Source organism: Gracilinanus agilis, chromosome 6 (genome assembly GCF_016433145.1).
Source record: "Gracilinanus agilis isolate LMUSP501 chromosome 6, AgileGrace, whole genome shotgun sequence".
Lineage (NCBI taxonomy): Eukaryota > Metazoa > Chordata > Mammalia > Didelphimorphia > Didelphidae > Gracilinanus > Gracilinanus agilis.
The window spans coordinates 292,359,599-292,372,686 of record NC_058135.1 but is presented as its reverse complement, the minus strand read 5'-3'; the positions used below and the strand labels follow the sequence as shown (position 1 = coordinate 292,372,686).

At 41.1% G+C, this 13,088-nt stretch overlaps 1 protein-coding gene across 1 annotated transcript in view; it reads right to left on the bottom strand.

The window, feature by feature from the left end:
• Positions 1–13,088, bottom strand: part of PPP6R3 (protein phosphatase 6 regulatory subunit 3) — a 60,967-nt gene that overhangs the window by 31,904 nt on the left and 15,975 nt on the right. Inside the window, exons 4-8 of the mRNA XM_044682059.1 lie at positions 12,437–12,547; positions 11,214–11,326; positions 5,902–6,015; positions 2,808–2,937; positions 275–427 (exon numbers count right to left, since the gene is read on the bottom strand). Coding sequence (XP_044537994.1) covers positions 275–427; positions 2,808–2,937; positions 5,902–6,015; positions 11,214–11,326; positions 12,437–12,547 — 621 coding nt within the window. The remainder of the gene's footprint in view (positions 1–274; positions 428–2,807; positions 2,938–5,901; positions 6,016–11,213; positions 11,327–12,436; positions 12,548–13,088) is intronic.

The following is a 13,088-nucleotide window of genomic DNA, read 5'->3' as shown; positions in this document are numbered from 1 at the left end:
ACCATCCTCTCCCTTCCCACTCCCCTACCAGATCTGATTCTGCAAATCTAAACTGAACACAAACTAAACAACTTCCCCTGAACATGATGGACAAGCTGACAGAGGGGGAAGAAAGCTGTGGAAAGCAAAGCTTTCCTAACACTTTTCTTGGAACACTCCCAAGTGGCCACTCAATTTCAAGTAAAATGGACAGAAAACCTTGAGATCCAGGATCCAAGAGTAGAGCTGAATCAAGCCACGTGAGCCAAGAAGAGAAGATGGCAAGAGCCCTTACCAGGATCACACCGATGCTGTTCAGTTCCATGAGGTCCACATTGACACTGTTGGTGTTTGTCTGCAGAAGGCTTGAGATCAGCCTGATCACGTTTAAGCGAGTGTTTCCCACCGGAGGATCCAACACGCCCCAGGTTGTCTTCATAACACTTTTCTGAAAAGAGAAGAATAGTCTTGACCCCACCTCAGCATATCATTTTCCTTAAGCTGATATGGGCATAAACTGGCTCTAATTTTTCAGAGCAAAAATCATCTTCAGGACAGGATTGGCAGCCTCAGGTAATTTCCAACAAGGTTATGGCCGCATAGCCATTAACTTAGGTCCAAGGTCTTGAAAAAGACCACAGAGCCACTCGATTATTTCAAGCAAAAAACTTCTATCTTGTTCTAAGGTTTAAAAGTCACCTAATCCAATCTCTCATTTTGAAGAGGAAAAAAGGGATATGGTTTCTGTGTTGTCTTAAAGTTCCAAACAAATAGAGATTCTATAGGTAAACTGGTAAGAGGTAATTATTCACTCCCCCTTCCCTGCTCATATCAGCCAAGTCCCTTCTACCTCGTCACCAACCCCCATCCTTCATCCCAGTTCCTGTTTCCCACTAAGTATATGCCAGCTTAAACCAAAATTTGGAGGATTTACAAATATTGAAAACCTTCTAGGGTCTACAGCAAGTAACGTTCTTAACTTCAGAGGATGGACTTGGAAGGGAGGAAGGGGGGAAGCCGCCTTTATTCAATGCATTTAGGTTCCTTCATAATCCCCTATATTTAATTTTACACAAAATCCTGCTTCTGAGAGTGTCAACAGATTTCTCAAACTGGGACCAAATGGATCTAGGCCACAAAAAAGGTACAGAATCAGGGGTTTACAGAAAGCTCATAAGATGCTGCAGTAAAGCCTCCACCTGCTAAGGAACTCTGTTTCCTCTCAAAAGAAGAGGAGTCAAATTTCTTTTGGAAGCCTGACTCCACAGAACATATGCCAAGAGGAAGTCTATACCAGGTGGGATTGCTTGTTGTTCCACCAAAAACAGGAAGGAAGAGCCAATCAGTGGTCCTTTCAACCTCTCTCCCGCACTGTGCCTTGCTATTGGTATCCATAGACATGGCTTATACACATAAGTGGGCCTGGCTGTCACACACATAGGCTGACCCCTGATCTAGAACCACTTACAGGCTGACCTCAGTAGTGGCACAAGCTACAATGAGCATCTTACAAAAAACAAGAATAAAAGAACATACAGAAAAAAAGACATCTGATGTTAGCAGGATACCATGTAGAATGCCAGATTAAAACTACTACCACTGACTTCTATAACACAAGAAGCTGGAAAACCTTGGAAACAATATTTATGCTAAAAGGTATAGAGACTTAGGGGCAGTTACGTGGCTCTGTGGACTGAGAGTCAAACCTGGAGTGGAGAGGAGAGGTTCTGGATTCAAATGTGGCATTAGACACTTTCTAGCTATGCTACCTGGGCAAGTCACTTAACCCTCACTGCTTACCCCTTACCTCTCTTCTGCCTTGGAAACCAATACACAGGATTGATTCCTAGACCAAAGGTAAGAGTTGAAATTAAAAAAAAAAAAAAAAGCGCACAGTCTGAAAGTGAAAGGCCCATGTTGAGAGTATTTGGAATAGAACCATTTCCAAAATACAGGTCAGTTTAAGGGGAAATAAATTTGTATTTTAATTACTTATTAGCTACCAATAATCAATTCTCAATAATGCCCACTGAAAATCTCTAGGCCCTGGAAGTCATTCAAAGAGTCTACCACAAGGCTAACTTAGACCAAAGTAACTTTTTGGTAGTCAGATCACCTTCTCTGTCCCAGAGAGCAAGGTAGTTATTCCAAGACATGCTTGCGAGAAAACTCCCAAGCCAGGGACAACTGAGGCTGCCTCCCTACCAATACTTCAGAAGGAACATGCATCCTACTGAAATATCCCCGTGGAGCCTTAAGGTTCACATAGTAACCTAAACCACTTTAGGGAGTTATGCCAGTTCTTGTTGCTTGGAGCGTACCCTCACCAACCATTCACTCTCAAAGAAAGATCTTAATTTGGCAGGTAAAAAAAAGAAAACTCTTCAAGTTCATGCCTCCTCAAAGACTGTCAGTTCTCTCATCTCAGAGATAAGAACCAAACTCACCAAAATGTGCCAAGAATTATTTTTGAGGCGTTATATATCACATATATATCCAATTGTTCTTGAGGAGGGGAAAAAACAAGCAAACCTTCAAAAGTAGGAAACTGTGCTAATTTCATTCTAAGACTCTTCAATTCCACCATTTAAGATAATATATAGTATACCAAAGAGCCAATCAGAAATTGGGGAGTTCTGTTTCAAGAGCAATCAGAATGGCTGCTGTCAGGGTGTTCCTCATGACTGAGAATTAGATAATTTTTAGTGTGTTTACTCAGAGCTAATTACAAGAAAAATAAAGGAGTTTATGAAAACAAGATTTCCCAATAGGTAGTGAGATCAGAATTCTAATAAGCTGACCAATTTCTCTTATGATCAGGAACTTACCTTAGGAGGCTCGAGCAGGAGTTCATGGAAAGCTGAAAGTCTTCCTCTTATAGCTTCTAAAACACTTTTGTTGACTGAATATGCTGAGTGACTCATGCCTGGTGGGCAGATTTCTATATGGCCTTCAAATCTTAAAATAAAGCAAATTCATTTGTCTACTAATATTTCAAAGCGAATCATTCAGTTCTTCAAAAGAAGAAACTAAAATATGATCAATAGCCTCCTGTTTACATCTAAGACTGAGCTATTACATAATAAGTTTGAAGGTAGGAGTGGGTGGGCTCAGCAGATATTCAAGGCACTCTCAACAGTAAGAAAATTGCGTAGTTCTTCCCTCTTCTATGCCAAAAGACAGTCATACTTCCAGAGCTACGCTCCATGGCTATTCTAATCAATCAAAAAGCATTTTGTGCCTGGCATTGGGGACTGCAGCTAATTTGCAGCTAACAAACAAAACAAACGCAATTTCCAATGGGCTTACATTCTAAAATATTCAACAAATAATTTTTCCAAGGTACAGAGTAGTGAGAGAGTAGCAAAAAAGTCTGTGACATCAAGTAGATTACATGTTCCTAGCGCTGGAGGCTCTAAGTCAGTCGTAGAGACAGAAGTCATCTGAAGGAGGAAAAGAGCAAGAATCATCATGAGGAGACTGATGAAGGCAACTTAGAGGAAGAACTCCTGAGCTCTGAGGCAGAATGGGGAAAAAAGGAAAGCCTGCCACCCACTTATTCTAACTCCCAACACTGCGAGGGCCACTGTAGTACCGAAGGGGCTACTGAGTTCCCTGGGACATTCAGGTGTTTCAAGCCAACGTAAGGCAGGTAAGGCAGCATCACTACCATAGGGCATGGGAAATGTAAACTCCATCATCCTGCTTCTTAGCTGATAATGTTTACCAACACTTTAGACATTTCACAAATTGACAGATGGGGAAGTGTCTGATATTTCTAAACTATTCTAAATGACTGCTGAGGATACAAAAGCATGACCTCAACAAACTCTCCTTTCAAGATGACAAAGATGGGATTCGAGACTTGGGCATTGCCCATCACGAAATTGTTTGGAAATCCTAAAGGCAGATTACAAAAGCTCCTCAGAAATGTTCTGAAAATCCACTTTCTCATAAACTCATATAAATCATCAGCATATTTAATATTATCAGCAAGACCCAACATGAGATAGAAATCACCTTCAAAATAGCTGTAGACAGTATAAAATACGTGAGAGTCTAGTTGCCAAGGCACACAGAAACTACATAAAACACTGGTCACCTAATTAAAGACAGATCTAAATGACTGAAGAATTCAAATTATGGACGGGTCAGCCGAGCCAATATAATAAAAATGCCAATATTAACTAAATCAATTTATTTACTCAGTGCCAAACTACTAAATCAAACTACTAAAGGAATTATAGAGCTAGAAAAAAAAATAATTCATCTGGAGGAACAAAGGGTCAAAGATATCAAGGGAATCAATGAAAAATAGGAAAGGGAGTATGGGTCTAGCAGTCAGTTCTCTAACTATACTACAGAGTCGTAATCAGCACAACAATCTGCTCCTAGGTAAGAAACAGAGAAGTCAATCAATGGAACAGATTAACTACAGAGACTACAGAAACAATGAGCACAGTGACCTGGTGTTTATTAAACCCAAAGATGCCATACAACTCACCAGTCAACAAAAACTGGAAAGCAGTCTAGCAGAAACTACATATAGAATGACATTTCATATGACATACAAAGAAAATATTTAAATAAGGACACAGACATAAAGGGCGACATCATCAGCAAACCAGAGGAGCATGGAAGAAATGACCTGGCAAATAAATCTAGGCTGGGTGAAGAGTTCATAACCAAACAACAGAGATAAAACAGATGGCTCTGATTACATAAAATTTTAAAGTTTCTGTACAAATAAATCCAATACAGCTAAAAAACTAATTAAGAAACTGGGGGGGGGGGAGCGCAGGGGAATCTTTGTAGTAAGTTTTCTCTGATAAAAGCCTCATTTCAAGTCAAAAGTTGAAGGCAGGCAGGCTCTGGGCTATGACTATACCTACTCTAGTAGCCCTGTAAGATCCTTGCCCTGCCCTTCCATACATTCTTTGTTATACTAAAATATGGGGAAGGGACAGTGAGGTGCTCAGTGGACAGAGCCAGATCTGGAGATGAGAGGTCCTAGTTTCAAATGACTTCAGATGTCCTAGCTATGTGACCCTGAGCAAGTCATTTAACCCCAACTGTCTAGACATTAGTCAGAATCAATACTTAGAATTGATCCTAAGGCAAAAGGTAAGGATTTTTTTTTTAAAGGTATGGACTAAGAACAAGTGATTTGTAACCCTTCTTGTCACATATGAATCTCCTTAAGAGAAAGTGGTAGTTTGGCCAAACCTGGGATCAGAAATCCTGCTTCAAACACTTAGTAACCAGGTGATTCAGGACATATCATTGCACTCTTCTCAGACTCAGTTTCTGCATCTTTAAAATAGGAAGAGAAATAGCACCTATCTCAAAATAGCTAAGTAAGAGCTATTATTACTGAATGATTAAAGATGAAACATTAACATTTCTGTTGTCTTTATCACCAGAGTACACTAGACATAGGTCTAAACACTTCCCAAATTGAAATCCCAAGAAAGGATTTTTAACCAAACAAGGATAGAGGTAAAAGATATAATTGATAATTTTGAGTTCACAAAATTAAAAATCTTTTATGTGAATAAAAGCAATATAACTAGAGTCCAAAATACATAGAAATAAGTAAGAACAAAATCCATTTCGCAATAGATAAGAGGCAAAAAGATATTCTCAATAGAATTGCTATTAAGAACCATATAAAAACTATTAATGGAAACTTTTATTAAGCCTCTATTAAAGGATGCTCTAATCCTCAATAAGAGGAATGCAAATCATAAGAACCCAAACAGCACCTTTCAGGGACTCTGGGCTGGCTCCTACGGTGCTGGCCTGTTCTCTCTTATGTAAGTGGTTGAAAACAAAAGATGATCCATAAAGACTAAAGGGAAAGTAAGAATGAAAACAAGGACATCAAGCATCCTTCAGAAAGGAGTTAGACAAAAGCCTTACGTTGGCCGTCTCGTCTCCAGCAAAGTCAGCAGGATCTGGATCGCACTGACAATCGCCGACTCGTTCTTCTCCTTGTGAAAAATATTGGACAGAAGCTGTTCGATGATCTCCTGCCTGGGAAACAAGAAGGGCAGTTGAGTCTCTCACTGTGGTGCTGCCCTGAGCAAGCAGGGGAACAGAGCTAAAACCCCCAGGAAGAGGGCCAGAGGCAGCAAGGTCACGGTCCAGCCCACCAAGGGCTGCCAATGCTTCTGTCATCAAGGGCTACCCAGCCCCAACAGGCCTGTAACATGAAGACCGCCCCAGTAATGGCATGAGGATGCTGGCACAGATTTTCCCAAAAAACATCAGTAAGGGTGAGACAATGGTGGTGAAGTGACTTACCCAGGGTCACACAGCTAGGAAGTGCCTGAGGCCAAGATCTGAACCCAGAACCTCCCAGTCTCTAACCCTGGCTCTCAATCCACTGAGCCACTGCTCTGCCCACTAAAACATCATTTCTTTTAGCTCTCAAATGTAATGTCCCTTTCCAGCAGCACATCTAAAGAATAAATTAAGGGTTTAGGTAAACCCTAAGTGTAAGTGTTTTTAAAGGCTCAAAGTATTTGATACCTGAGTGTTCAGTCCTCAAATAGAAAACCAACATTTTCTTACTCATCAAACATCGTGTAAAAGGGTGGTGGCATTTTCACAAGTGCCTCTAGTGCTATAAAACATGGGTTCAAATCTTGCCTCTGGTCATGAATGGAACTTGATGCTCCCTGGGTTCATCTTTAAAATGGGGCCAGGGTCACTGTGAAATCCTATGAGTTGTGGACAATGTCTGCAAAGCCTTAGGCCATCTTTACGAACACTGTTAGCCCTTTTCACTCATGGGCGCCTGCGTGAAAAAGCAAAAACCACTAGACAGACACCTAACTTCTCCTAATGTGTGTCTACTGAAGCCCTCTCTAGCCTAGGCCCCACCACTCCTCCTCAAAAATAAGCCTGGCTACAGGGTTACCGTGCTGCTCCCCAAGGGGTCTGATCACTTCCACCCAGAGCCTCGGTCTATACCATCACAGATCCTGGAGAGTTCAGCTGCCCTACTCCAGGTCGGGGGCAGACCCCTCCACACCCCTCCAAGACAGAAAGCTAGCATCCAGCTAGCATAAATGTGCTCTCAGAAAACACCAGTCACCCACTAAAGGGAAGAAGCACCTTATGGTCAACAGCAACAATAGAAGGTCTGAGTCACAACTTATCCAAGTGAAAACTTCTGACTCACCAAACTCACTGCTCCACCTGGAATGCTAACTACCCTCATTAATGTCCTAGCGAAGAACTGAAGGCAGAAGAATGTGCGTGAGGTTATTAGACAATTCTAGCAAGGGAATCCGCTAGATTGATTGCCCTAGATTTTGATCAAAAGACTAAAAGCCCATTCCAAGATTCTTCTTGTGAAAAAAAACAGATGGAGGCCAGATGATAGAACCGTTCTAGGAAGAGCCAGAGCTGATTCCCTGGCTAAGTCCAAAGAGGAATCACTGACTGGCTCATATTTCCTTGGCGAAGGCTCTAGCGGACCACTCACCTTGGAAATTTATGCTAGACTCAGTGCCGTTTAACAGAGGCTTAGAGGACACATTTAATCAATATTTCATCTATGTCTTGAATGAAGGCAAGGTTAAATACGGTGGAGCAGTGAAAAGAGGGCTGGCTGGAACATCAGAGGGCCTGGCCACGTAGCCATTCCCAACCCTGATTTGGTCACCTCTCCTCAGGTACTTCATCTGAGAAATGTGGACGCTGGACTTGATGACAGCTTAGTTAAGTCAAGGGTCCCTTCTGAGTGCCAGTCCCTCTGCTATATACTAGACTTTATTAGGCTTGTGGACCAAAGATCCAGCCTTGTCCTACAATTTCTCAGGCCAGGCTCCTGAGGGCAGATGCTCAAGTGTTGGAGTCATGAACCACACAGAAAATATAGATGTGTGAAAACTAGGGTTTTCACTACAACAGTAGCTATAGCAAAGTTTTATTTCACCAAAAGTATGATCTCATAAGCCAAAATAATGTCTTAATATAATTTTATGCCCTATAAGTAAGCTGAGTGGGGCTTTAGAGTCTGCCTCTTACAACAAACCTTCCTGGCTTTGCCTTCTAAGCTCGCTTCCTCAACCCTTTCCCATGGAAGTGAGCATGGGTTGACTTTGGACTTCCCTGGTATGGGGAATTCCCTAGTAGTGATAAAGCAGCATCCCTGAAAATTCAACACTTAAAAGAGCTGACCAGAGAAGACCAAGAAGTGAAGGCCCTGCCCAAGGTCAAATAGGTCTGGGGTCAGAGATGAAGCTTATATGTAGAAGGCAAACCTCAAGCCCAGATTTTCCTGGCTCTGAGGCTCACTCTCCCTAGGCCAGACTGCCTTCCTCATTCATAATGGAAATGATCACTTCCCTTCTCCTAAGGAGGGAGAATGGCATCAGCTTATCTAAAAGAGTTTTCTTCCTGGAGCTATCCTTAATACTAAGGTCACAGAGCCCTTTCAAGAAAAATGTGGGCTGCACTTTAGAAGTCCTTATGGAGCCAAGGTGGGGTAACAGGGAAAGCCACCACCTTTCCATTCTCGCCCAAGTGATGCTCACTAGCAGATATGCTCCTGGAAACCAAGGGGAGTTCACTCTCAGGGATTATTATCTTTTCCCAGCAAATGTATTTTTATCAGTCAAATGTGACAACAAAGGTAACTGTGAAAAAGCAAGGGGAAAAACCAGTGCTGTAACTGTGGGGAGAGAGCTGCAAAGCCTGACCTTCAAAGTGACACCTCTGAGGGTTGGTTTTAAAATGATAAAAAGGAGGGAAAATGGTATTTGTCATGAGTCATACACAGTAAACAGACACAGGCTGTACAAAATCACCTTCTCAAAGTCAAGAAGCCCAGGTCACAAAGGGGTGGCCACTGCATAGTAATGTAGTATTATGGGGAAAACCAGGGGAGTTAACTTAAATATTATTTGTGGGCTCAGTGGGGTGGAAAGGAGACAGGAAGGAACAATGGGTAAGACTTTACAAGCCAGGGAATCAGGTTTAACTATAAGGGGAATGTGTGTTATTTGGAATTCTGCGGGTTCCATTTAAAGGTATTTGACAAACTTCCTGTGGAATCTTCTAACTACACTGCCAGTAAATCACCTAAGATTGGCTATCATTTATGGCTCATTCCCTGAGAAGGTGAAGGAAAATCAGACCAGGGAGAGACATTCCCCTTTTTTCTCTTATATATATATAGAGAGAGAATGGCAACTTTCTGTAGTCCTGGCCCTGAATGGGTATTTGCAAACTGCTTAAATCACTTTAATTGCGCCTTGATTCAAAGGCCTGTTATAAGTTTTTTTTTTTTTTTTTGCACATTTTACATTTCATTCACAAGTTAATTTTTCTTCTTTATTTGAATTTTATTCTTTTTTTAAATTATTTCTTTTGCCAATTGATTTCATACAACCCCATGACTCAGCCATGCATCCTTAGCTGACCTGAGGTACCCTCTTCAGGGGAGAAATGTGTTATTTAGAATTTTCCTCCGGGGGATGTGGGTTAAGTTTCAAAAAATTGATAATGTAAAATAAATACTCCTAAAAGAGTAAAATATATATATATATATTTTACTCTTTTAGGAGTAATTTCAGGGGAAAATGTATAATTCTTAGAAGGAAATGTATGTTTTATAATCTATAATGTAAAGTTTAAATTCTTTTGAGAATAATTTCAGGATAAGAAATTTGCCATCTCCCCAGAATCCAGACAACGAGCCTGTTTGGTGAAGGCACCATGAAGATGCCTGAAGAGCCTTCACTGGACCATGAAGATCAAAATTGAAATTTGGGGTGCAGCTGATTTGAACTTTGAATGAGTTGAATGTATTTGTTTTGAATGTACACTCTTATGCCAATAGGGGACTGCCCCAAATTGGCTTTTTGTCAATGTGGCTAGTTTTTATCCTTTTCTTTTATCCCCAATTTCCTGCAATTTAGAAGTTGACCATGTTTAAGATCCACTGAAAAAAAGACCAATTTTTTTTTTTTTTGCCGGATCTCAGGGGGAAATGTGTTATTTGGAATTCTGGGGGTTCCATTTAAAAGTATTTTGACAAACTTCCTGTGGACACTCTGAAACTACATTTTCCATAATGCAACAGGTTTCCTGTTTTGGATGTAATGGCATCTTCAACGTAAAGCCCGGCTTTAAATATTGCGAAGCTGGGCTTGAGGGCTCTCTTTGGCTACGTAGACAAGATGGGAGGAGGTACGGACTGGTGGGAAGGCTTAAAATAGATTTTTATCAGGTGTTGTCATTATATATTTATTTTACCAACATGGCCATGGTAAATAAATTACTTTTCCTCATAATATCAGCCTTTATATCATTTTTAATAGTTACAAATGACCGTTGACAGAAATGGCAGTTAAGCCTGACTTAACTGTCACCCTGCCCCACCCAGCCTGGAATAACTTCAGAGTATTAAATAAACACAATGAGGACTTTAAAGTACTAGAAAACACACAGGGAAACAGTTTAATTATAATATGAGGGGATAGGAAAGGGGGTGAGGTGAAGCTATGACCAACTACCCAGGACTGGAGTCAAAGGGGTAAGTTTCTCAGCCAACCTGGCTTCTGCCAGGTTTGACAGCTTGGCCAAGGACCTGAGGAAGAGGGCTTGAATCTGGGGTCTCACAACTGTTCCAGAGATGTTTTCAGGATACCAGGAGCCAACTCCTCCATAGCCGATGATCCAAAGTAACCAGGTAGGGAGAGATGTCTGCAAACTGTCCACCAGATCACAGGCCACTTCCCTACTCAGAGTTGACTTGCAGGATTGATGTCTTCTGCCTTTTCAACCTTCACCACTCTCCAAGATCCCAGGTCAAATAGGGACTGATTGCACTTCTGCTCTGAACCCCTCACAGCTCAGCAGCCTATCAACAGCCCAGCACTCTCCTCCCTACCCGCTACATTTCATTCAGAATGTCCATGACTTCCAGCAAAGGCTTTCCCTAACATGCTTACACAAATCTGCTTTTAAACTTTTACAGCCTGTAGCTATGACAGTAGACAGTGGGTATGATGCAGATAAAGTTTACTTACCATTGGGGAGCATCAAGTCACTTCAATGACTTGGCCCCACAAGTGTAATTCTTGGACCAGGTAAATTAAAAATAGTCTATTGTCTCTGGGGCTATGGTTTCACCCCAAAAGTCAAACATGGCAACACATGGAATGAAAAAAGCAGCAGTGCTGAGGGACATACAACACAGGACAGAGTGAACGTACTTCTCTAGAGTAGCCAGTAGTGGGTCTGGTTCTGGGCTGTTCTGGACTTGTAGCATCTGGTCTCTGCTGAGGCGAATGATTTCACAGAGTGACTGCGAGGCATTAGAATGCCGCTGGGGAGAAAAGCAGAGTTTTTAACACCACCACCCCCAGAAAAGCAGAATTCACAAAAAGATAGGGATGGAGGGATGTGCTGGGGCCCAGAACATTCTCTCAACAGCCCAGCCCCCAGGCACTCCTTGGGACAGGACCACAACATTTCTACTTCTCACCATACCTGACAGATTCCCAAAAGCCTCAGGGTATAAAAATTCCAGCAGAACTGGAGACAATTACACCATCAGTTACTGACTACAGGCAAAACAAGGATAGTCCAGCTGAGATCCCCTAGCACATAGAACAAATGGAGATCACTTCCAAAAAATGGCTAATGGCCTTGAAATATGGAGTTTCTTTGGAATCTGGACAATTGCCCACAAGGCAGAACCCTTTCTCTAACCCAGAGGGACTCTTCACAGTGGGCTTGGAGACAATACTGTAGGGTCAGGGCTTCGAAGACATGAGGGGTGTGCAGGCTTGTCCTTTAACTGTTTCCCAGATCCATCATTGTTTCACTAGACTGCTGAACAATAAATCTATTCTGCTCAAAAATGTCAGGCCCAATGATCAGTGAGCTATTCCCCATGGTTGCTGACATGTCCTCTTGGCCCACTGTCTCTCTCTATGGATGGAAGAACACAAAGTAAACTATTCTCATAGGAATCATCAGAGCTAGGCTATCACACCTTGTTCTCTGGCATGTCCACCAAATTTAACTGCAAACTGAGGGGAGATTGTATCTTTAATTTACTTTGAAGCATGTGCCATCCCACTCCCCAAATACTGAGCAACTAGGCTCAGCAAATTAAAGGTTCAAAGAATATAAAATAAAATTATTAATTTACTCATAAGATACCCTATTTCCTTACAAATACTTGGCAAAGTAACTATCTCTAATGGACATAATGTAAAATATTTACTGCTGGTGCTCTATTATTGGGGAAATGAGGGTGGGAAGAATCCAAGCCCAGAAGCATAGATTTAGGTAGTAAAGTCAAGAATAGTGCTGGATTGAAATTCATGAAACCTAGAACAGTAACAAAGCTCAGTGATTCAAACTCCCATTAGTAAAACTGGGAAAACCAATCTCTGCATAATCATAGTCATGTAACAGTAATACTCACATCTTCTTCTTGAGATGGATGAACTATTCCCACAAGCCTCTGGATAATTTTCTCCTCATTTAACCACTGGAAAACATATGATGCAAACATATGATTTAAAGCAATGAATTGCTATTGGTCAAATGCCAATAAAGAGAAACATGTTGGAAACACTCATCAGATTTAAGTAGAATATTTACACATTTCTCTGGCTTTGACTGATATAAAGCTTTAAGAATTCCCCAAAGAAAATCCAGTGAATATCTTATTAGAAACACCAGCATTAAACAATCCCAAGAATTCCCCAAATCCTAATATCAATGACCAAAAAAGCTATGACTTCACATCGTAATCAAGGGATAATTCACAGGATGGCTAAAATCCACAAGTCAAGCTATTCAGAAATAATAAAAAGGAGAAAAGGGAAGAAGGGAAGAGGAAAGAATGCACACTTTGGTGTGACATTCAGCAAAAATGGCATGATGTCTCAGGGTTAATGGTTACCTTTTATAACATACCTTTTATAAAATATATATAAAATATTAAAAAATATAAAATATATATTTTAAGAAATACCTTTTATAAAACTTTAAAGAAAATGAAACTGTGTGATATGTATTTTTTAAATATCTAATCCAAGGAAAGATTACTGCCAAAAGGTGGGGGGGGGGGG